General features: G+C 43.0%; 1 protein-coding gene across 1 annotated transcript; it reads right to left on the bottom strand.

The window, feature by feature from the left end:
* Window positions 1-255: 255 nt before the first annotated feature.
* PRR5L (proline rich 5 like) lies at window positions 256-25,772 on the bottom strand. Its single transcript, XM_062494996.1, has 8 exons — window positions 25,603-25,772; window positions 24,169-24,249; window positions 20,741-20,789; window positions 12,454-12,511; window positions 9,456-9,547; window positions 6,018-6,158; window positions 4,252-4,378; window positions 256-587 (listed from the first exon to the last, which is right to left on the bottom strand). Exons 1-8 carry the CDS (start codon window positions 25,770-25,772, stop codon window positions 256-258), a joined length of 1,050 nt encoding a protein of 349 aa, XP_062350980.1.
* Window positions 25,773-25,832: the final 60 nt, after the last annotated feature.

Raw genomic sequence — 25,832 nt, 5'->3', positions numbered from 1 at the left:
AAGGCAGACTGTGCTGTTCAACAGCAAAACTTTTGCAGCCCTCACTGGTTGGGAGCATCCTGGTACCTCCATCAACAATGATCCCAGACTGGTAAAAGAACCTATCTAGAGAGCATTCTCAGCCATAAGAACCCTCAAGGCCATTTCAATGACATCAGCAAAATTCTTATTTTTCTCTTTTTTCCCTGGCAGGGATGACACAGCACTTTGTCCAGCTTAGTGCATACAGTTCTCCACTCCTCAGCCAGAGTCCTTCTAGCTGACAGAGGTGCAGTTCATCTCAGCAGGGTCCTGCCTGCTGGCTGCTGCCACCACTCCCTCGGGGCCATCGGCAATGCTGGGCTCGCTGGAGCACTGCCTGTGGCTGAAGCAGCTGGGCTGCAGCAGGAGGCACTTGTCAGAACTGTCTGACTCCTCCACAACCATCCCCGTGTGCATCATGGAGGCCATGGCCAGGAGCTGGATATCCGAGTGAGCGTTGGCAACCGTGTGGCGACGGATGCTGCCACACTTCTCCAGGTAAGCCTCGCCCTCCTGCTCCGTCAGAGGGGTCAGGGCCTTAGGACGGGATCTGGAGTACCGTCTCTCTGGAAGAGAAAGAGGAAGCAGGCATGGTCAACAGCACACAGACAAGGCACTGTCCACACTGCTAGGGTGGCCTCGGGGAACGGAGAGAATTCAGTGTGCAGCTACAGTGCCCCACCTCATTATCACTGGAAAACAGTCAGGAGCTCACTAGTTCATACTGCTAGGTGTTGGGAAAGGAGATCTACCTCTGCCCCAGAGAGGAGAGACCTCCCATCCTGCTGTAGGGGCTGCTGCCTGTGAGAGAAGTGAGCCAAAATGTCACCAGTGCAGCCAAGGGGACTCTCCTGAGCATCCTAAGAGGCTTCTCTTTTATCGGGGGTGAAGACCAAGTAGATACTCTTACATGCAGGTTCACTAAAATAAGTGACACTAAAGTGGCACAAGTCTCCAAAAGAAGCAGTCAAAGGGGATTTGAATTGCCATCCCTTTCTCCGAAAAGTTTTTCTCAGGAAGTGCCATTAGCTGTTGCCAATGTGAAGTTCCTGATGCTTACACTGCACTCTCGCCCCATCTGCCTTGGAACAGGCCATTCTGTTGACGTTATCCCACCATATTTTTTAAAGATCATGCCAGAAAAAAAGGATATTTCATCCACTTTGCAACACGTCTGGTTTGGAGGCTGAACACAGAAAACACCGAACAGTAGACAGGAATAGTCCACAACTGGGGAAAAGGGGCACAGGGGAAAGGCAGTATTTGTGCTGGAGAGGAAAGGCAGTGACACAGCATGGATGGGTGTGGGCTATACAGTCTGTGCAGCAAAGACAATAAGGAGAAACAATGCCTGGTCTAAAGCACAGACCCAAGACACAGTTCCCAATGCAGTGTCATGAAGCACATTTCAATTTTGACACTGAGAGCTTGAACAAAGGCCGGGGACAGAGTTTTGCCTTGGCTCACGGTAATCCCATCCCAGCAGGTTGAGTCAGACACTGTTACTGTTCACCTGCTGGCTTCTACCCCCCCGCAATGTTCCAGGTGATCTTGGGCACCTCATGTGCCTCTATCCCTGCAGCAGCTCAGGGAGCCATTCCCAATGAGTGTCTGTTTCTCACAAACTTCACCAAAGTGCAACATCTCATTTCATAAAGTCAGAAGCCTTTTATAAAAGGCTTATATATATACATATAAAAAAAAAAAAAAGGCTTCCAACCAAGACTGCAGGACATAAGAGTAACAAAATTCAAAGCAAAGAACACATCACTGAAGGTTATAAGGGTTTTGGAATCTTGTATCAGGAAGAAAAGCAGAAAATAAACTATTTGTTGCAGGGAGGAACAGGTGAGCAGCCAAGACTTCACCCTGCTACTGCCAGTAATACATAAATTCAAAATGGTTTATTTCAGGCTTAAGAGTGTGCAACAATCATTTCTGAGGCTGGTTACAGAAAATACACTCCTTTTGGCAGCTCAAACCACAGCAAGCTATGGTGTTAAAGGGCAATGGGACATGACTCTTGACAAAATAATAAGGTGAAATTAAGCCAAACTCTGAACATGCATTTATTGCTTTAATTTTCCCCCTTTACTTCCTTGGCCACAAAAGACAGTCTCTCAAGGGAGTTGTCACGCATAGCTTAATTAGAAAATTTATCTTTATTTTGGTGCCTTATGACCAGGAATATAAACTGCAAGAAGTTTTTCTGGGACTTTTTTGCAAACAACCTCAGATCAACAGTGATGTGTGGCTGCTCTATCTTCTATCCCCAGTATAAACCCTGTTAAAAGCCAGCTGGATCCCTTTAGCATACTCCATCCTTACTACAAAGGTTATGACTAATTCACACAGGCAAAGCAAAAAGGGTGCTAACAGACAGCAGGTGGGAATGCTGCCACCTACAATTCCCTTCTGTGAGCAGTCCTGTCCCCTGTGTCTCCTGTCCCCTGCTCTCTTGCTTTAAATCAGCTTAAGGTACAGCAGCCTTGCAGGCTGAAGCCTTATGTATACTCACAGCTGGGACCAGACACCTTCAGTCATGTTTCCCAACACTCATTTCCCCTGAAGGCTCCAGTCCAGAGGGCAGTTTGTCCTCCAGAGCAGCTGTGTAGAATATAAGCACCCCCAAAGCCCAACAGCACCTTTCCCAAAAGCTGCTATGGGGAACCCACTGGGCTTCACCATCATTACAGGCTGCCCAGTGAGAGAAGAAACTGGTTCTGAGAAACCAAAAAGGTGACTGAAAGAGAGAGAGGAAGAGAAAAAAGTCTGATTAACAGCTAAGGAAAAGAAGCCACCTCTACTGCAGCACTTTGAAAACACCAAGATTATTTGTAGAAAAGTGCAGTTTTGCAGCCCCTGTCTTCTACTGCAAACACAAGTTCCTTCTTCCCTCATGCTCAGCACAGGGTGGAACAAGGGTAAAAGGCCACCTTGGAAATATACACAAATAAATGACAGCTAAAATCAAAGTAAGTTCAATGATTTTAAGGCATATAAACTTTACAAGGCTAGTTTGTGTAAGTTTTCTTTTTTATTTAATGGCACAAATGCCTCATTCAGCTGGCAGAAATCCAGGATGGTTAGAAACTTCAGTACAGGTCAGGCAGCTACCTTTCAGGCTATCCCAACAGCATGCATATATTCATAAACAGCAAAGCAAACAAATTTGTCAAAGTCCAACTTTTACAGGGGATTTTGGTCTAGATTGAGCCTTAGGACCAGATCTGCAAATCCACACTGAACTGCACAACCATGTTCACTTGCACAGAAGATATCTGATTGCCCAGCAACCACAAGAACAAAAATCCTGAGCCACAGTTTTCCTAAAGCAATGTCATAAATTTGTTACAGGCACAGATTGTCTGAGTTCTGATAAGTTCTTCTATCACAAGACCATCTTTTTCCCATATGCTGCTGAAGTGTAGTACAAGGCAGGCTGCAGGTCTCTAGCTTGCTACAGCTAGACCTAGTAAAAACAGAGTGAGACTGGAGCTTTCTTCACTTGTTCTATTTCAATCTTCTCGACTATCAAATCAATAACACTATGGCCATTAGCAAGCCAATCACTTCTGGCTGGCCACATTTGTAAGCAGAGCTCCTGCATCATGTGAAGAAGTTCCCCAGAATAAGCATGCTCTTCCTTAAGTGAGGTACCTGTTCTCCCACCTAGACATGTTTATCCATACTTTAAACACAGAATTTTGAGTTTGGTTTTTTTTAAACAAAATCCTCAGATGGAAGGAAGACTTCATGCAAAATCCCTGTCACCCCTCAGAATTCTAATATACAACAGTTCTGCTGTTTGCAAACACTGATTGATGCAACAGCTGAAGCAGGCCAGCAAGCAGGGACAGAGAGCAGGCAGCAAAGGACCAGGTTCAGTCTCTCACTGTGGTGCAAGCAGTGCATCAGGCATGGACAAAGGGGTTTTAAAATCCAGTCCATGTCCAGAAAGAGGGGAGATTGTGTGTGTGTGTGTGTGTGTGTGTGTGTGTGTGCATGTGCAGTAATGGGGCACTAATAGTTCACTAGGTCATGGAAAAGAAAAAGCCTTCACAAAAATCCACATTCAGAAATATTAATCAGGGCCTTCTCAAGGGCATTTTAGCCTTAGTTTTCTGTCTCTCATGGAGTCATGCATTGTTTCCTTTTCCAGCACAAATGCCTCCCATTACCCAACCTGTGTACCCCAGTAATAGTTTCAGTATAATGTGCATGTCTTACCAAGCAAGCAGGTGCTACCAGAGGAGCTGTGATCCTCACACAAACCTAAGAATGGTGATACCACTTGCTTGACCAGTTCTTCCAGCTGCAGGTAACCCTCAGTGGGGCCAGTAGGTTCATGGACACTCTGAAAATCAAACACAGTAAGTCAACTTTACCCTTAAAAGATTTCTGAATAAAGTCTGAGGTCTGTCAATTCCCTCTGTACTGGAATATTCCAGTTGTGCCAGTAAAGCTTTTGGAGCTGACAGAGGTTTGGGTGCCTTTCAGCTCAATATCTTTGTTCAAGTTATGGTCACACCCTATGGACATTGAGCAGACAGTTCTTTTTTCTGAGCAAATGACAGGAAGGTACAAGGTGTGCTCACACTGAGGATGTGCACAGCAATGTAATTATGCCAGGGTGGTTCTACCAGAAAACACCTCTTTGTAGAACAGCCTTAACACGCCTTGGGCAAAGCACTGCTCTTTTCCTAGGCAGGACTGCAGGCAAAGCACCCTCTGTGGTTCAGCTTACAGCTGTGAAGATGGTAGATAACACCAACCAATTTAACAGTAATTTCAGAAACTGTTCAGACTTAACTTCCTGCAAAGCCTCAATAAACTTTTTTCCTCAAATATGTTACTTTGAGATGCTCTTTGCTCTCAAGGTTCTTGTATTAAAAAAAACATTTCAGGGAAATTGATGTAGCACTTCAGTACCACCTGCTGTTCCAGTCTGGGTCACTGGGACATCAGAACAGCAAGAACTCATACAGAACTACCAGCTTAGCCACTTCACAATTTTGGTTCAGAAAGTGTTTCATAAAGTTTCATTCTCAGACACCCATTATGTAGGAGAAGAAATAAAAGCCACCAGGCTGTGTGGTGTGTTGGAGGGAAGGGATTCCACTCAGAGAGACTTTGAAAGGCCCAAGATATGGCCCTGTGCAAACCTCATGCTAATCAAGATCAAATGAGAAGTCCTGCACATGGTTCAGAGGAAGGCTGGATGGTGCTCTGAACAGCCTGGTCTAGGGGAACATGTCCTTGTTCATGGCAGGGAGGTTAGAACTAGATGATCTTTAGAATCCCCTCCAACCCAAACCATTCTATGATTCTATCAACTCAAACATGTAAGACGGCATTTTCAGGACTGTCAGGCTGGGCAATATGAGAAAAGAAACCAAAACTGGCTGTATTTGACGTGCTTGGAAAGTATTCTGTTGAGATCTGGATAAAGAGATAAGTTATCACAAATGCTCTAGATCTCTTGGGAGAGGCCTTTGAAAGACAGCCTTTCATTTTGCCTGTTGCCAAAAGGTATTTCTCCTCTAATGGGCACTACTCAGAATCCCAGCCAGCCAAGGTGTCAAGCATCCAGAGCCACAGTTCATATAAATTCCATTACCTGTTGCAATGGAGACTTGCCCTGTCCTTGCAAAGCCAAGAACTCAGGAAAACTAGGGCACAAAGAGGCATTCAGACAAGCTAGAAGATAAAAATTTGTGTGAAAAAAAAAAAAATAGTCCTGACACTGTTCCCAGATGGGGAGGTACCAAAAAAAAAATTCAAAACCCCAGCTCTTTCAAGGCAACATCTTTATCTGTTCCCAGGAAAGCTCAGGGCATCCAAATTCAGCTCTCAACACTGACTGCTCCCAAACAAGCACGTATCACACCCCCTTCACCACACCCTCTACTCTCCCCTCTTTTCCTCCAGTGTTTGATTTCAAGATGGTCAAGATATCCAAGTGAGTTAGATGAAGAAGGGCAGAGGCTTCCCACCTGCAGAATTAACAGCATCTGGACAATGGAAGCTGGAACCTTTGTCTGCACCAGGGGAAGAATTTCTTCCAACTTCACTTTTAGCAAGACCAAGTCTCTGAAGCCAAGAAGAGCAATCTGGCGGATAGTCAACTCCTGACCCTAAAAACAAAAAAGGCAAAATCCACAAGTAGATAAAGGGATGTGTGAGCATCATACCAGCACATGGGCACACAGACAGGAGGGTCTATTCTGCCCATTGCTGCTGTGGCAAAACACCCCCCAGGCATTCATGATGAGGATTCATGATAGTCTTTCATTTCTTCCCTCTCAGTCTCACACAAATTCTGAAGTGGGCATCGCCTCATCTGTGGCACTGCTATGTTTGGAGTGTAGCCAGAAATGGGCCTGTAGTTCACCAAATGACTACGTATGTATTCATAAAACCCACTCGCCATCCAATTTGTTCACAAAAAAGCCCAGGCTGGATGTAGCTTGTACTTCTGGCACTTGGAGCTGAGAATGCAGACAAGGTTTGGTAGGGAACTAAATTGTTTCAGATTATTTCTTAATTAAACCTACCTCTGACATATATTGTACCCTCTTTTTGCTCAATATCTACACTTTAGACCTTGTTGATATGACAAAAACTACAAGTTAGCCCATTACAGATTTTAGGATTTAGGCTGGAGCAAAGCTAGCAAGACTGCTTGAACCAAACATAACTTTAAAAAACAACAGCTTTAATATCCTCTGCAAGACATTCCTATTTTACATCAACACAAGTGAGCAGGCTTAACAGATTATATAATATTTCTCAGCATATTTAAACACAGTCTAACTCCATTTGGCATTCTGGTATTACCACCTTTCCCTCTGCTACATTTAATATCTGTATTACTTTCTCTTGCCCCACCTGCAACTCAATAGCAGAAATTTTCCTCCCAGCCCTGCCCAGCACTTTCCAGCCTGAAAAGTTTGCCTTATTCTTCTCAGTATGCTAATCTCTGCCCCATGGTCTGCTTGGGAATCATTTTATGATCTCCATAATATACTCAACATAGCAAATATTTAGCTGGAAGAAATTAACAGCAGTTAATCATTAATTCATAACAGGCTGTATGTCATAATTAATAGCATTATCAATATGCACATATGAATTAAAACCAATAGTATGGAGGGCAGCTTGGCCATAATAAAAGCAGTTTGCTGTTTTAAACCATCACTGTGTAGGGAAAAAACATGCAGGAAAGACCAGTGCCTATCTTGAAACTATATTTCAGCAGCTGCAAACTTTTTATTTATATTATGCAGTTTAGTCCCATTAACTTCATACCCCATTTCAAAATGCAAATATGTTTCTGAGCCAAGCAAAACAAGATTTGCTATTTTTTTTCCACACCAACAGTCACATCAACAGCTGCAATTATAGGAAAGCCAGTGACCTGCTTACATAGTTTCCCTCTGTACAGCAATTTAACCAACTTGTCTGCTTAAAGGTCACATTTCTGCAAAAGCTACAAGCCTTGGGGTTAAACTTAGCTGAGATACGAGCTTGGTGTGACTTACTACCTTAGGTAACATACACTCACACATGTGGCTGACTCAGTTTCATTCTGAATGGGTGATTGCTAGGATCACAGAACAGCACAAGTAAATAATCCTGCTGATAGTTGCAACAAAGGATGCAGACTCAAGAACAAATTGACTTTCCCGTCTACCAGAGCAGTGTACAAAGAGCTGAAGCTTGATGGAAGATACTTGCTGGTTGAGCTCTCCTCACGTGTTATGACACACTGTACCAATGGTGACATACAGTTCCCTATTTCTAGGAAAACCCAATCTTGTTATTAGGACACTGGCTTGGCATAGGAGCAAATTCTATTCTTGCTGTACCAGCAAAACTCTCTCTGTGGTTGCCTAGTGTAGTTTACTCTGAGTTAAACTCTTGGATTTATTTATTTAGGCAGCTTAATCCATAAATTCGTGTAGTACTTAAGAGCCTACAAAGCTTTAAATATCCTGTCTGTTTACCTTTCAGTTCCTCATCCAGAAAGTGGCAATACTTCCCAAACTTTACAGCTTTGCTGATATATTTTGAGTGACCCAGATATTGTGACAAGACAAATACAGCAAAAAAATTATGCTTTCAAAGAATCTCAACATCCCATAGTCATCCCTTCACCACTATGACCAAGTTACTTCCAAAAGTTGCACCCACAGTGTTGTAACTTCTGTCCCATTTCTCAGAGACATGTAATAGCATGGCAGTTGATTTTTCTGTTAAGTGGCAGAATTATTAATGTCAGTGGGTATGACACACAGTCAGCTCAACTGTTTCCACACTACACAGGTAGCTGCAGTGCAGACGAACCCCTGCTTAAATAGGTCACTCCCTCACTGAGAGTTAGCTGCAAAAAGAGAAAAAGGGAGGATATTATAGTTGCACAGTTTTACCTGTCAAACACCTACCTTCAAGCATCTGCAGCAAGGAAAGAGCAAAAATAAACACAGTAGAAAGGTTAGTGTCTGTCTTTGCAGAAGTTCTTTCTCTTTTAGGAAATACCAGCTTTAATAGGGTTAGAGGAAAAGGGCAAGCTTTGAGCTTTACCTGCTGCCTTTCAAACAATACAAGGGAAAAATAATTTTAAAAGACTCTGGAAATAATGTTTTTGAGAATAGGCAAAAGTCAAGGGAAGGAGGCTAGTATTTCCAAGAACATCATTCTCCACATGAGGTACATTTTTCTTTTCCTCTGATGGCAGAAAAGTTCAAAATAGTCTGGGGAGATAATTAGACTGCTCATGTGGAAACCCTGACTAAAATAACATGAAAAATAAATTATACAGCTCAACACATCTGATGGGGTACAAAACTTTCAAAATACCCAGCATAAAAAGTTTTTATATAAAGTGTTCATTCTTCCTTTACACGTAGACTTACATGTCCCCTTACTGAAGCTTCGAAAAACCCAACTGAGGATTTCCCAAAGGCACAAAAGGGATATAAGCCCTATAAAAGTCATTAGGGTGAGTTAAACACATTTTGTTCTGATCTAGTCCTCCGATTTATACCTCTTAGACAAATTGTCAGTGTCATCACTGCACCCACAGTCCCAGCTACCTAAAACAGAAGGAACTATAAATACAAATAGCCCAGAGCTTCAGTCTAGACAAGGTATAGTCCTACAGTTTCAGTGTGCAAGCTTTTCTAAGCACAGAGAGTAGATAACTGGGAATAAATTCAGCCCAAAACACCATGCTTGTCCAGCAGATTTTAGCCATCCTTCTTACAGTTAATACTTGAATGAACTCTACTTCCTCCAAGATCTAATTTAAAGGTTTTGACATATATTTAGCCACTGGCTAAACAGTGCTTGATGGCAGAGAAGTTACCACTTGCCATTAGCAGTCATTGCAGCTACACTGCTTCTCCTGACTGAACTGTAATTAGGATTACCTGGACTGGGTAGAATATTGCCTGGAGTGTAGGAAGAGTCTCTGTAAAATAGTGATCCCAGATTTCAGACAGGACGTCAATGCGATCCTCACCTACGAAAACAGAGATTGGGAGCAAGAGCTTTAGTGACAGGGACACTAAAAGCAAGTTGGATTTTCCAAGTATTCTCTAATTCCCAAAGTAAGAGAGATTTCAATTCTGCAGTTTCTGCCCAAAACTGGACATCGCTCAGCTAAGCTTCCCCTTAACTGACAGAGACACAAGGTTGTGACCATTGTTTGTTCTGTGAAAAACATGAGACCAATTCCAACAAAAGAGTGAAGCCCCACTTCAACCAGAGGCTTTAACTCCACAGCACAGGATTGTGCAATTGCACAGCTCACAGTTAACATGCTCAGCTAGCAGGGGAGAGGCCACACAAAAACAGCTGAATCTGAGAACCAGCAGGTCACAGCCAACATCAGCTGATGATCCAACACCATCCTGCAATTGAGTCAGGGAGAGCATTCAGAAGAGCTGAGCCCCCTCCAGCACCCACTCAGTGCCAAGCAGCAGTCAGGTACCTGTCAGGTATCCCAACAAAGGCACTAATGACAAATAAGGCACTTGTGAAAGTTCCCAAACAAAATCCACTTGTGGCCAACCCTTATATGACTCTAATTCAAACAAACACCCCTAAATGGAACTGGGAACTTAAAATGAAGGCAGACTAAACTATGTGTTTTGGGATTCCCACAACAGGAATACAATTGTGATCAAATTATGCTCATAAATTTGACTAACAGACCTCCTCAGCATCTGGGCCCAAAGCCTCTAAGTTTTTTAGCTAAAGGTTTGCAGTGTTTATTTCAAGTTTTAGATACATCCCTGGAAATCTCAGGTGCAAATAGGGACTCAGGTTTAAAACCACAAGTTTCTGACAAAAGAATTTTCCAGAATACCTCCCACAAAACCTCAGCCGGAGCTCAGAAGTAGCCTGGACTCAAGGAGCAGTAATGGAAGATGGTCACACAAGAGAGGTTTGAAGGCTCAGCTTCAAGGTCACTAGAGGCCCTACAAGAGGAACTGGAAAGCATGTAAAATGGCAACTCAAAGGAGCCTCATCACGCTGTACTGGAGTGCTTTCCTCATCTGCAGACTTCCACACAGACCTTCCCTGTGTTTGCCCATGGGTTGTGCTGCTTAGGACACAGCCAGAGAGCAGAGAGCCAGCAGGACTAGATCCTGCAGACATTTCCCTTTGAGCAGAGAGCCAGCCCACTGATAACCACAGAAAGGTTCAAAGAGATGTTTCACTGTGTCAGGTATGACTCTGGCTTCAAAACTGGATCTGCAGGCAGACAAGAAACTACGCAGCACACCCACAAGAGCCAAGTGTAAATGAAAAAGACAACAAGAAACATTAATTGAATGTTCAAATTTTTTCCCTCCTCTGCCTCCTACCCAGGACTGCAATGCTTTGCTATCTGGAGAGACAGAATGAAATGTCAGAGATCACTTCTCCTTCTGAAGGGGAAGCAGGAATGGCTTGTTTCTTCAAGAAATCATAAATCCTGCAGGCATTGAAAGATATTCTGACAGACTGAATAAAGAAAAATCATGTTAAAGAGGGTGTGATCGAAAAATAGACACAGATAAAACATTGCCATGCCCTGCAGCCACTCTGTCTGGGTGCAGGGGCAGTAGAAGTTTTCCAGGAAGACAGAACTAACCAAGAAGCATGTACAAGAAATCCTCATTGCTGTGACCACAAGGCCTGCAACAAGCTCACACATTATAAAAGAAAGGTGCCCATGAGTCATCTCCTGCAGTGATGTCAGCCTGCACAGCAAAGTGGCTCCAGTGTCACTTCAAGGTAGGGACAGAAAAATGAGGCATAGGTGTTTTGTTGTCTGCCTGGAGAACTTCATCAGACCCAAACTACCTGAGCATCTGCTAAATACTCTTGGGCAGCTCTCAGCTTATTACAGACTCAAACTCAATTTTCATAATGATAATGCAGATGCTGGAATAGTTTTGTATGAATACAGAAACCAAAGTCTCTGGTAAGATGTGCAGCATTCATTCTGAAGAGCTGGCAGTGACAAGGAACATACCCACATTTTGGAAAATGGAGGAGTCTGCCTTTTTTCCTCCCTCACAGGGCCAATGCTGAAGAAGCACACCCCAAGCAGGAGGCTGGCAACCCCTTAACTCCTCTGGGGCCCAAATCCTACAGCCTGCCAGATAGGTGAAGTCACTTGGTGAAGAATGGTGCAGAGGAATCCAGGACCAGCAATGAGATGAGATTATAAGCATCTATTAGCATTTAATGACCCACATACAAGGCACTGGTGATTAGCAAGAAATCTTCCCTGCAGGCTAGAAAACTGGGTCAAACCAAAGAGCAGCTTGGTGTTGAATAAAGACGTGCTGGCTTCACTTGAGCAAACAGTTATTGAATGTGACCAGTTCCGCACACATCCAGCACTGAGTGGCCACACCACACTTGCCTTGGCCCACAGGCTCTGCAACAGTACTTTGAACACAACTCCAGGTGTGATAAACTTCCTTCCTGAAGGATTTAATTCTCACCCAAAGGACTTTTCTTTAAATTTACACAGTTTGATAGGTCAGCTCTCAAATGCATGACAGAGAAAATTAGGCTTACATCAAGCTGCAAATCACATTGAGAAATGAAAGGCAGAAGGCAGTTCCAAGCAGTTTTACAACAGGATCCATGTCCAGAGCAGAACTGCTATGATACGAGGTTCAGCTGCCACACGTGACCAGTGTTCCTGCTCTTGTGATGCAGTTATGGCTGGTGGGAGCATTGTGGCTCTGTGGCCACTCAAACACCCCACCCTGTCTTCAGCCTCACAAGGGCTCCTGAGGGGTTGTGCGACACCCCAGGACAGCACTAGAAAGGGCTGTAGGCTTTCCAGACACACAAATCATCTTGTCGGGCCAAACATCAAAGCATAACTCTCTTCCAAAATAGGTTTCCTATTATACTTACCTTCACACAGCTTGACCTTCTCCTCCATCAACAGCAAGCCTTTTGCAAGGAGCTGGTTCTGCCACGAGAAAAGAAAGACATGCATTTGTCTTTCATGTTTTTATAATGAACATGGAAGAATGCATTTTTATCAGATGCTATCCACTTTGCATGCATTTATCTCAAGATATTACTCACACTATTACTGCATCCTAAAACAGGTACAGAGATCCTACCTATAGAGAATACAGCCTTCTGCCTCCCTAAAAGGATTCAGTATCAGGGTAGCCCACAACAGTCAGAAATGACTCCCCCACCGTTCATCACACAGCTTTTGTTTTTCGTGGGGAACCAGGTCAAGGTTGCACTTTAGTGCCTTCCATCAGCCAAAGAGCAAAGACACATCTCTTTCTACTCCCAATGGACACTGCTGTTACTGCCTGGACACCACCACAGCCTCCTGATGAGCTGCCATAGTGCATCCTGCCCTGATGCTCCTGCTCTGGATCGTAAACCTGCCTCCTGGAACCACACACCAGCCTGGCTCAGCCCTGACACAGAGACGGGCAACTCTGGGAGCATCCCAAGCCAAGAGAGCAGCACACCTCTGCATCCTCCCTTCAACAAGAAGCTAACAAAAAGATGGGTATAAAAAGGAGGAAACATTGCTCTGTGTCATTCTCAGGTTGAGAGATATTTTTCACCTGGGCAATGACAAGCTGGATAAATATGTTCACACAATTAAAAAAACCTACAACATTTCCAAATGTTAGCAACAAGTGGAAAGTAAGTGTTTTATGAAGATCCTCTAGCAGAAATATGGGCATTGGAGGGAAGTATTAAGTTGTCGGGATGTCCATTCAAATTTTAGATTTGTTCAACAGAAATAAATGACTACACATACCATGTTCTGGACAACAACAAAAAAATCTTTCCAGGAAAAACTCAAGAGTGTGAAAAAGGAGGGAGAAAGAAATCTGTGATGAAGAAAACCATAAGGGGAAAAAAAGTGAAACCCACTTACACTATAAATATTTTTCTGCTTGAGCAATAGATAATGTTGGAGTGATACAGCACTTTAATCCTTCCAAATGCTCTCAGTTTATTAATTAAAGTTCTTAATTTCTTTCTTTTTCAACCTGTAGCTCAAGGCAATTTCTTTTCATATACTGCAGATGGTCTTTAATACTTTAATGCTATCTTAAACTACTCAGTAATAAAAAGGTGTATACGTATATATATATATATATATACACACACACACATGAGAGGATGTGATGCTTATTTTCTTGTGTTTCTCTCAAGAAATAGGAATTCCTTCTCTATCTATCTATCATAGAACCTTAGATTTCATTTTACGTATGTTTCCCACTCTGGATACAATTTTCCAGATACTTTGCCTAAAAGTTAGTATTACTGATATTTTTTATTTCCAGGGACATTTTTTTTTCTTTTGCAGCTATGTCAGCAACCAAAGAACACATTTGTACATGCTAATGGGCAGCACAGATGTATCTATTGCAAAATAGATATATTAATCATTACTCTATGGTAACAAATTTATAATGCTCCTATGAATGTGTTATAGCAATTCCAAGTTCTAAAGAGATTGCATAATCTCACTCTAAAGGTTTCCTTAAAAAAGAGATTAGGTCCATATAGTTACTGTAGTTACTGCAGACTTTTCACTTATCCTCTCAGATTTTCCCTTTTCCCATGGAAGAGACTTTAAAAATAAATAAATAACATCAACCACACTTCATTTCCCTTCTCCCCATCCTAAAAATATCTGGAACTGTTACTTCTCCATCTTTCCTGCAAGAAGTCACAGGCTTAGGAATTGATTCAATTGAAACATGAATCCCTCAGAGCAAGCCAGACAGGTAAATTGCCACTAACAAATCCTACAGGTCTGCTGACAAATCAATGCAAGTTACTCAATGCAGCTGCAGTGGAGGTCTGGATCAGACCTTGTCTGGATTACAAGCCTCATTTTGCTGTTGCATCCCTGCTTGCCAGAAGCACAGAGCTAAAAGAAAAAATAAATCTTCTGTTTAAAGCAAGACCAGATAAAGACTCACACCAAGTAAGCTTGAAGAGTACATTTATTTGAAAAAGTTCAGCTGCCACCTTCCACCTCTTTGCAGGTACAGCTGAACTGGGAGCTTGGGGGAGCAGCGATTCCCTTCCCTCCCCAAATGAGCCTTTCCTGGTTCCTCAGGGTGTTTTTCTTGCTGTTGGGACACCATGGGATGCTATATGCTCATTGTGGGGGTGCAAACCTGCCTTTACTCTCTGCTACTCTGCTGAGCAGAGAAACAAAGTCCCAACTTCAGCACACTACGTGCAGTTGAGAAATCCGGAGAGAGATGTTTTACAGCAGATCGAAGTGACCTTGTGAAATCTCACAGGCTGACCCCTTTTCTCAGTGCAGAAAACCAATATAGCTCACTCAGATACACCACTAAGAGACAGCTCTTAAGTAAATTTTTAAATACCCTAAGTTTTTAAATACAGGATTCAAAGCAAAAATAATCACTTTTCATTTGTTCCTCAGTAAAGATCCTCCCACAACATATCTCTGTTTGCTACTCTTTAAAGTAAGCCATGCTCAAATCACTGGGAATTAAAAAAAAACTTGAAGGCAGTCAAACACCACCTTATAAAGCACATACACTTTCCTGATAATTCCTTCCATTTTCTTGGCACAGATACTTTCTTCTTTCCGTTCTCTGTCAGAGAAATTGAGGTAAGTTTCTCCATTTGTGCCCAATGGAGTAATTCCAGTCCCAGCATCTTTCCAGAAGGTGAAAGCTGTCCCAGGCACAACTGCTGGGGCTCCTCTGTCTCAAACCAGCATTACCCAGCACCTTCTCCCTCCTTCCCATTGCAGGAGCTGGGCATTCCCAATGGGGGCCCTTCCTGTGCACACTCCCACTGCACCCTGAGTGAAATGGTACCCATCAGACTGTCCCTGAAGCAAATCAGATGCTGCCTGCCAGAAACTCAGTCAGCAGCATGGGTGTGGTGCCAGCCTCCAGACAGAACCAACAGGAAGGATTTTGGGGTGACAGCCGTGCCACCAGCACAGCTTGCTCTGCTCTGGGCACTGTATGCAAGCAGAAGGGTGGTGAAAAACAGCTAAATAGCTTTGGCAGGAACTCCACAGAAAACACTGAGGAGGCTCAAGCCATCAAAGATAACTTCACATCTTGTCTGAAAGCCATGTCTGCAGTATAGCAAGGTACAAATTAATTTTCCAGTGAAAAACAAATAAAACATTATCTTCGAGGGAAAAAGTTTACACAAAGGCTCATTTAATTATGGATAAATTCTGCTTTCTCTTCATGTCTCCAAGCCAAATGTGGCCAGGAATGCCTTTTAAAAGCCACCTTCAAATTAGAAAATTATTATTAGTTCATCAAACAACAGAAGCTTGAAACAGAAGTAAACTGATTTAGAACATACTCAAAATAATCGACCTCATTTTGCTGGGTGGGAAAAAAAAATCCATTTTTCTACAGAACACTACAGAGTTTCTTAAATGCAGCCCCTTTTATAAGCAGCTGAGGCTTTTTATTCTAGTGCTAAACCACCCTTTTACAGGCTCCACAGGCACATAGCCACTGCTTTGTGGATCATCTAATGTTAATTTGAGAAAAAAGGCATCACCCAAACTTACCTGGCAAGTATTTTCTACGAAGTTATTGCCAGCTGCACACAAACACCTACCTAATTCTTGGCAGTGTTTTAGAGAACACAAATTTGTGTGAGCTGCAACATCTCATACTTAGAGCACCCTCCCACCCCCATCCTTTTTTCCCTAACAAGAGGGGAAATGCTGACAGAAGCAGAGAGATCACTTCAATCCTACATAGAGGAGAAACTGCAAGATAAATATGAAATCACATCCTAAAATGACTCTTCCTAGAGCCAGTTTTGCTCACAACAGATAAGTGAGAAAGCCCACTTGAAGAGATGAAAGTGAGGCAGGGAGAGTAAGAAGGAGACCAGAGCAGGCAGACTGAGTAGGCAGCGCTGCTGTGACCTAGATCACAACCAGCCAGGCAGCAGCTCCGGGAAAATCCAGCAGCCAGGGCCCCTGCCTGGATTAGTCACCACTCCTGGTGGGATCCTGCCCAGCCAGCCCATGGCACACCGACCACAGCACGCTTTGAGTGGGAGCAGCCAGGCTCCCTTTGAAGGATTCACACACATCTACAGGTCCATGAGAGCAGGCCCTGAAAGGAGGTGTCCCTGCTGACACCCGGGACCAGGTCCTCTGCTCGACAGCAGCGCTGAGCTGCTGGGGGACTCCATCCATGATAAGGAACCTGGGTAGTTGCTAAGGAATCTCTGGAGCTGCTCCATGAAAGCTGTTCTACAAAGTGTCAGATGAAGCAGAAATAATTAGCAGACCTGCATGAACAGAGGTTCCCAGCCAGTGAGGAGACAAATGCAATAATAAAGACCAGCTTGACCCAAAAGAGTACTGCAGACACACAGCTGAGCTCTGCAAATCACACAAGTGTGAATTCTGTTCTTTGTGCAGCAGCCGAGCTGCTGCAGGCCCTGGCAGCAGGCACAAGACAGCACTCGGCCAGAGAAAAGCTACTGCTGCCTGTATCCAGCAGTAACCACCACTCCAATAGACTACACAAGGATTTCCTTGCCTTGCTCTGAAACAGGTAGACACAGAAACCTGGCATCAAGGAAGGATGCATTACACACCCTGTATTTTTCTCTTAGGCTAAGCAGCCACATGGCCTTCTCAGCTGTTAGCTAGGCTTTACAAAGCAGCCTTTCAAATGAGTGAACAAACATCATGAGAGATTGCTGGAGTCATCTCTCCAGGCTGGAGTTCCAGGAAAACACACAGTGGGGACCTAAACAAAAGCTTTATGGTGCCACAAGAGAGACAGGAGTGCAGGTTTGCCCCTGTTGCTGCTGCTCCCTTGCACAGCTGGGGAGCCTACAGAGAGAGGAACTCTGACCACAGAAGGTTCACCAGCACCACTTCTGACTGCTCTAAAGGGAGAAGATAAAATCAGCCTTGGTTTGGATCCAGGCTTGCCTCATTGCTGACACCGCTTGCTTTTAAGCTATTTATTATCATCTTGCTGCTTGGACTTTGCTTAACACCCTCAGCAATGTGTGCTCACATGCTGCAGCTCCTGCAGCTTCACAAGCAAACAGAAAGCTGGGTCTAATTGAGTCAGGACTTGCCACCTCCAGTGGCTCTCCACTGCAGCAAGCTGGAAATTATGTAACAGCTTGCCTCTGGTTTTAAGACATCAAAGATCTCATTGGATTCGATGAGGAAACACAGTCCACTTGCCATTCCTCACCTACCAGCTCTGCCAGTGCGGGGAGTGGACATCAGGCATCAGCTCTGGGCATTTGACTTTCTGCATTTGCAGCCTATGGGTTCTGGGAGAGGTTACAGTGCCTGGGAAGGGATCAGGTCTCTCTGCCTTGGGAGGAGACAGTTTGGAGTTAATATACATAAATGCATTTCCCTTTTGCCCCCCATGAATTTCAAGATTAACAAGCCCACACAGAGTGAAAAGACACACTTCATCCCTTCCAAAAATTTTGTTTCAGACTGTTTGCAGAATCAGGCAGACACTGCATCAGTTTATCAACACTTGCTAGTTTTATATTTAAAATTCTTTTCCACCAATATGGGGGCCAGACAGCAGGAAAATGAAGAGAGTTTATCTGAACCATCACACAGCTGCACCAGAGAAATCCCCATTGCCAGTGCACCCTTTTCCTCCAAATCCCAGCCTCTTACCTTCCATGGTCATAGGATTTCCAACCACTGCAGTTCAGCTGACCACCAACAAACTAACCCAGCAGTGAGAGCAAATAGTACCCTGCTGGGTTGCTGAGCAGAGAGGTAGGTACAAAGTGGCCCTTTTCAGGAAATTCTCAAATCAGCTCATGGGCAAAGTCAGTACTGAAAAACCTGAAGCATGAAGCATTGCTTTAAAGCAGATCTGCAGTAAATGCAGCAAGTCCCAACTATTTGGTACTTATACTCAGGCTTCAATCCAAGGAGAGGGGTTGTGTATACAGTAGGATTGCTAAAGCAGCAGATTTATAATCACAACTTTCCTTCAGAATGAAACATCTGAGTTTGCACTGCAGCCCTTAGAGGAATTATATTTCCCTTTCAAAGACAAAACAGACTCATTAACTCTGGTATGATCATGGCTTGGTAGCAGAAAAAGACTGCATAAACTCAATTTCCTAAACATTCCTTTAGCAATTTCAGGAGCTAAAAACTGTTAATTTGCATGAGTGCTGATGAAAAGGACTTGTGAGTAATCAAGACAAGTTGATCACAAAGGTAGCTTTGTCTCACTATAAAAGCTCTGTTCCATTTTAGTCTTGAATATTCAATGGTTTTAAAAATGTGCAGGTGTGAGTGCACAAAATTTACATAATGTAAAATCCCGAACTCCTAAAACAAATGTGATTTAAAAGTTCCTCTTAGTGGCTCCAGTTATAAGTGCCATGGCATAAGAAATGGAAAACATTTAAGTCAGTTTATCACATAGAAGTACTACATAATCCAATTAGTTGCCCTAATTGCTGCTAGGATACTTAAAATTGCCTGGCTACATGGAGACCTTTTTCTTCAGGGTCCACTTCAAAGCAAGAGGACAGAAAACTGGTTCTTGGGACAGTTTGTATTGGGCTTTAACAGATGTCAAAGGAAGTCGCTGCCAAAAGATGCACTTCCACTCCACTCTGCATCCTGGTGACCCACTCCCAGCACGTCCCCCATGTCAGAGGTGATGACCAAAACACGTCAAAGGAAGTAGTTGGAAACTTCAGTTTTTTTCTTTCAAGGTTATTTTTTCAGCCAAATCAGCAGCTTGATTCAATTCTGCTCATCTTGGTGGTAGCAGTACTGCCATAAATCAGCCAACATGAGCAGTAAAACAGAACTCACAGAGAAACGAAATAATGTTGTCAGCCCTTCTTTAGCACATGAACAGTTTTTCCCCCACTCCATGGCCCTAGGATTTTTGAGGAAAGACATTCAGGAGGGGGTGGTAACTTTTATCATGGCCATATGCTGTTAGTCCAGAATCAGAAGTATGCATTCTGCATCTTTGCTCACAGAGGGAAAAATCTCACTTCCAACAATAGCCTTTATCTCACCGTTTGTCTCACAACTTGCCTGCACCAAGAGTTTTACCTCGGGCTAAGTCTGACAGATGCCAAGTTACTCCTTTTGACACTGAGCAAAAATACCCCAGAAATTAAATGAGTGCTGGTGGCTGCCACCCCACTCAAGGTCCAGGAAACATCCTGCCATGCACTGCCAGCAGCTGCCTCTGCAGTAAACAACTTGTGCAGAGAGGGGCTGAGGAAGTGAAACATAACTAGCCCTGGGGCAGGAGTTTTCCTCTCACTTGATAGCACAGCAGGGGGATTTTTTAAAGTCATGTAATCTAATAAATCATGTAATCTGATAGGAAACAACACTGGTCTTCTTTTTTCTCTTCTAAGGTGTTAGCACGCACACAGCATCAGCCGCTTCAGAAAGTACAGAAATTTTCTCTCTTACTCAAAAGGTAGAAAACCCCCTTGCTTCCAGCAGCCCCTCTTTTTTTTTTTTTTTAACCAACACTACACTGAACAAATTAAAACACTGAAAGCCATGAATGCCTTTTAAAAATCATCCAGTAGGCTTTCACGTGGTTACATGAGAACCTCTGTCTATCTGGCCAGTATCAATAAAAGGTAGCAATACATATTCACATTTGTGATTGTTCAAGTCTTCCATCATCTTTCACATTTTCCTTTTTCAGAGGCTGCATTTATATTTGTGGGATTAAAAGGCAAACAGCACCCAGTTTGATTTCCTGCTGAGAGAAACTTCCTTCTCTTTGCCCCCTCCTGCCTCCAGGCAGTCATCATTATCTCTCCTCTTTCCCTTTGCTGGCCCCTGTTGCAGAAAACCTACTTTTGAATTCTCTACACTCAAGAAAAGGCATTCCCATCTTCTTTAAAAACTTCAAGTGAATTCCTTGTTGATCTTGGCAGGCCACTAGCAGCCTTTCTTAAGTGCAAAGGAAGATTATACTTAATTCTGCACTCACATCAATAAAGATAATTACTCCCAGGGCTATATGACCCCCATTTAAAAAGTCCAGTACCTCCATCATCTTCCTCAGCAAAACAAAAATAAAATTTGTAGGCTACATGCATGTAAAACAGTATTCTCATTTTGTTATAGGCTAAAAAGCTGAAGGGAGCAAACCTCAAAATAAAGCAAGTCATGCAATACCTGAAAGTAATCAGTGATGAAGGATCCAAGTTCACTCTTCAGCAGCCGTCTGTAGACAGAAGGAATGGAGCCATGAAGTAGCAGCCACTGCTGGTCATTTCTTACAGCTATACCACTCGTACCAAAGATACAGGAATATATGGGAAAGGTCCTTTTGGCCACAGTTACATTTCTCTTACACTTATATATGTATGTTACAAAGGCTAGTCTCAAATTTTAAAAGAATTTAACAGTATCTCTAAAGTCTTCTAATTATAAACCACACATCTAAAACAAGCAAAAACTATTTACCCCCAAAATCTGGGGGGAAAATTTGGAGTTATTTAGATCAAAACCCTTTTTTTCTGCTTTTTTGTTAAAACAAAGATGCCTTTCATATCACTGAAGATAGCCTATCTCCCTAATGTTGTACTTCCTTTTCTCTTAGAAGTAGAAGGCGAGAATAAGGAGAGGAGAAATAAAGCAGAAGGTGCAGCCACATTTTAACTACCACATGCCTTCTTTTTTTATTGTTTGAAATATTTTCCAAGGAAAAAATTCTAGAAATTTAACAAAAGGAGTTTTAAATACATACAAACAAAAGAAGTATTTCTGATAAACACTGTTGGCTTTTAAATCAGGCTGTGATAAAAGTTTTAAATTCTAATACATATTTGTATTTAAAAAAAAACATAAAAATCAGGATTTTTTACATCAGAGGCAGCATTGAAACAACAACTTAGTTTTTAGGAAGTTCAATGCATTTTCACTTTAAGCTTCTGCTGATTGAGAAAACATTCTGTAGCAGTAAATTCTGCCCAAAATTTAAAGGTCCAACACTCTCCAATGCCAAACACTGCATTTACTTTTTAATTCTAATAGTTTTGCTTTTTACCAATATGAAGTATAGTCAAGAGTGCTTGAAAACAGCATTTGAATCAGCAACCATCCAGTTCTCAGGCTGGGTTTTTACCAACAAATTCTGCCAGTTCTCAGGCTGGGTTTTTACCAACAAATTCTGCCACTTTACCTCATCTCTGCTCAAAGTTAAATTTGACAGCCTTCCTCTCCAACCATTTTACAATGCTTCTACATTTATTTGCATGCCAACACACCTTTACTTTTTCTCTCTCTGAGTGCTTATATTCCCCCACCAAATCAAAGCACATGTCTATGAGATCAATAAATCAGGTAAGTCTTTGAGGGCCATTTGTCAGAAGCTTTTCCACTGGCTTCAGCCAAATCCAGCAGGCTTTTCACCAGCTGACTCACAAGCCCAGCAGGATTTGGCTTCATGCAGGTAAGACCAGCAACCAGAGGCTTGCACCTTAGGAAAAAAATCAAAGGTGGGGTCTCATCCTAAACATGGCCTTGTCACCTCCCACTTACAGAAATTGCATTTACCAAAGGCATTTCTTACATTTCCTCTGACTGTGACAACTGACTTTCAGAGCAGGAAAAAAAAAAAGAAATAATTAGCCAGTGAGATGGTATCAAATCACAGCAAGATAACTTGGTGGCAGCAATCCAGAACAAAATGTTACCACCTGTTCATCTCCTGGTCCTGTCATTACCATCCTCCTTTAAAACCGCCCCGTGTTTCCCTCTGCTAAATGCCAAAGCATTGTGCAGAACCCTTACTGCATTTGCAAACTACAACTCAGGAGCCGAGTGGAGAGCTATGAAAAAGGACAAGGAAAATGCACCAGCTCAATCTCATGGCACACAAGAATTTTCTGCCTCAGGGGTCTGGCTTTTCTTCAGTGTCAAGCTAGAGATCCACCTAGTGCACAGAGCTCACCCTGTGCTGGGAGCTCCATCAAGAACCACAGGTGTGGGGCTGCAGGTGTTCATACAAACACATATGCAGAGGCATGTCCTTTGCTCCTCAGATGGGCATTAACGAGCTACTTGGAAGTGAAAAGGTCTATTTAAAGAGTGACATTTGGAGATGTAACCAATGCTCAGGGCACCTGCAGGAGCATTAATCATGTAATTCAAGGTGAGTGCTTCCAAGTACGAGCTGGCAGTGCATGTCTGTGGAAAAAGGCCTTTCCCCTCCCACCATCAGCACCGCTCTCAAAGCATACACAGTCCATAAGGATTTTCCTGCTCTTAGCCTGGTTTTCGACAGTCTGCATTCATTTCAGCGACCAGCATGAACAGAGCATGGTCCAGCCACTGGGGCCAAGCCCAGACCCCACAGCAGTTCTGCCCAGTGTGCTGCTCCCTGGAAGGGTGGGAAGGAGCACCTGCTTGCACTTCAGGGGAGAAGCAGGACCAAGCCACTGCCATGGGCAACAGGTGAGTCACAAAGCCCAAAGCCACTCCTCAAGTCTGCTAACAGGCTGGGACTTTAGGTATTTCCCAAGCCTTATGACATCTGTTTTTATTTTCATGTCCACAAATACTCATACCGTGGAGAATTTAGACTGCTCCAAGTACTTAAACCTAACTTGAAGGCTTCTGACCTGAACACATTAAAATATTATTGAAGTGCAAGATACTTCCCTTGCTCAACTTTCGAAAGGAATTATATTAAACTTTTCGGGTTTGGGACTAGACCAAATTGGACAGAGTCCCCTGCCCTGATAGCTGCATCTATTTTGAAAGTGGGGAAAGGGGTAATTTAGACTGCTGTTTAGTATATACTTAGCTCAAACTGCCATTTGAATATTTTGGAGCTCAAAAAAAATGCAACAGGCATGAGGGGAGGGCATATAAAAGAAGAAATAGAGACGTGTAACAGCACTCTTGACAAATTAATATATATGCACTGGTAAAAAGAGAAGGAGGAACCTACATCCATGAGCCCTGACAATACTCTCTGCAGCACTTGGAACCAAGGCAAGAACAAATAGTTATTTATCTACTCTACAGTCCTATCTATTGCTAATCAAACTTTCCAGCTAATCAGAATGAAACCACAGATAATCACGAAACTTGCTTTTAAAAGAAAATGATACTTTTAAGCATCACTAGTATCAGTGACAAAAAATGTTAGCTAGGCTTTTAGTTTTTTTATCTTTATGATTCATATTTTTAGGTTTTGCTCTGCAATTATCATGTGAATATTTAGCTTTTAAATTAAATTCTGTGGTTTGCTCTAAACACTCCACAGTTCTGAGAAGTTTGGTTTCAGAAGAGAGATACCGATGTTATTATGCATAAAACATATCCAAAAGAGGCATAAGCTCCTAGGAAGGAACAAAAGCCTTACAATCCAAGTTAATACATAACCTGTCCTTATCAAAGCTACATATCCACACAAGTTGGAGAAAAATTATCCAAATACCCCATTGCCATTCCTGTCACTCAAGAGCAAGAAAGAAGTTAGCCAGAAACCCCAAAGCTGAGCTTAAGTTTGCTTTCATCCCTTCTCCTCCCACCCATATCTTCTAACCAAACAAGCAGCAACAAAAATCCATTTTTGCATTTCAGCAGCCTACCTGATATTCTCATTGAGGGTGTAAAGTTCATTGTTCTGCAAGCCTCCCCCTTTGAACACATTTATCACTGCTGTTTGTACACTGCCAAAAAAAGAAATGAGACAGGACAACACCCATGAGTGTGATTTACCACAGAGCAGAATGTGAGCAAGGCACCAAAAGCAGCGAGATTACAACCAGGTGAAGCTGATTACCCTCAAATACTTCCACTCTTTCTCACCTTGAAAGTGTTACTCTTAAATACCTACATCTCTCCCGGGAGACAGAGCAGAACTTACCTCAGGTTCTGCCTAGGGTAAGCAAGAGAAAGTTATCACAGGGACACTGCTCGTTCCAGATGTCTCTTGAACACAACTCTTTGGGGATCTTTGCAGGCTCCCTGCTATGAGGTGACATAGATTTTTGGTATTATCTGCCAAACACATCACACTGTGTTATCCAGTGATCATACCAGGAACTACCCACTCTGCAGCATCTGGAAAGACCCTGATCATGCTGGAAGATGTTCTGCAGCCAGCATCATCTCAGTCAGATCAGAGTTTAAGCCCTGTTAATGCTTTGTAAAATGCTACTGGAGTATCTTCTAATTCTCTCACCAGCACAGATGAAGTCGTAAAGTGGCAGCAAATAAGAAGGTTTAGCAGGTCTAAAGCCTGCCATGGCTAACAAGGGCACAAGTCATTCCCTAAACAGACATTCCATTCTGTGGGCAGTTATGGCATCTGCATGCTTCACAGACATCAGCTCACTGTCATGGCACAAAACTGAAATGTTTTTGCCAGGCTACTTTCATGTGACATTGGTAAACTGAGCTAGGTCAGCAAGCAAGAATGGTCTGCAGAGCACAGAGCTGGTGGCAGAAGGGAAGGTGGGAATACCCATTTCTGGTAGCAGCAGACCATTACATCAGATCAAGACATAGGACATCTCACTCTACACCTTTCACATTGTTTTTCCAGTTGCCATTGCTGCATGACACGCCCAGCAGACAGGATTTAGCTATCAATAGGAAATGCCAGTTGAAGCCACGAGCTTAGAATTTGTCAGAGGAACTCGACTGTGATAAAACTTCATAATATGCAAATACATGCTTTTGTGAATTAATAAACTGGCATTTAATACAGTATCAGGAGTATGTTTTCCTAAATGGTATTTAAAAGATGCAACTGTTAACAAAAAGCAATTCTGCTTTACTTCAAGATGGTATGGCTGAACAACATTGGCAGAAACCAAATGAGCACTAGTAGGTCCAAATTTTTCAATTCCACAGATGCTTTCAATGCCAGCAAAGCCTGGACATGCCAAAAATTCGTGCATGCTTAATAAACAGATGAGCTTAGTCATGAATGGTGTGAAGCACAAGCGTAAGATACACATGACCCTCATTGAGGAGCTGCTGCAGGGCAAGAGCTCACCCAGGTAGGTCCTGCTCACCTGTTCCAGGCAGAGTTGGAGCTGAGCTGCATCGCCTGCCGGGCTGCCTGGAACCGAGGCAGATCACTGAGAACAGGGGAGCTCATGAAGCGAGGTCGAGGCCTCCTGAACGAGCCCATCCTGTGGAACTGGAGCGCAAAGGACAGAGCTATGGTGAACCCTCCTTTCATAGGGTCAGGTGGAGCAGAGCAGGACCATCAGAAAGGCTCTTCTCTCAAAGGTTCAATCTC

This window comes from Cinclus cinclus, chromosome 6 (assembly GCF_963662255.1).
Source record: "Cinclus cinclus chromosome 6, bCinCin1.1, whole genome shotgun sequence".
Classification (NCBI taxonomy): domain Eukaryota; kingdom Metazoa; phylum Chordata; class Aves; order Passeriformes; family Cinclidae; genus Cinclus; species Cinclus cinclus.
The sequence above is the reverse complement of the archived record's forward strand: the minus strand, read 5'-3'. Positions and strand labels throughout refer to the sequence as shown.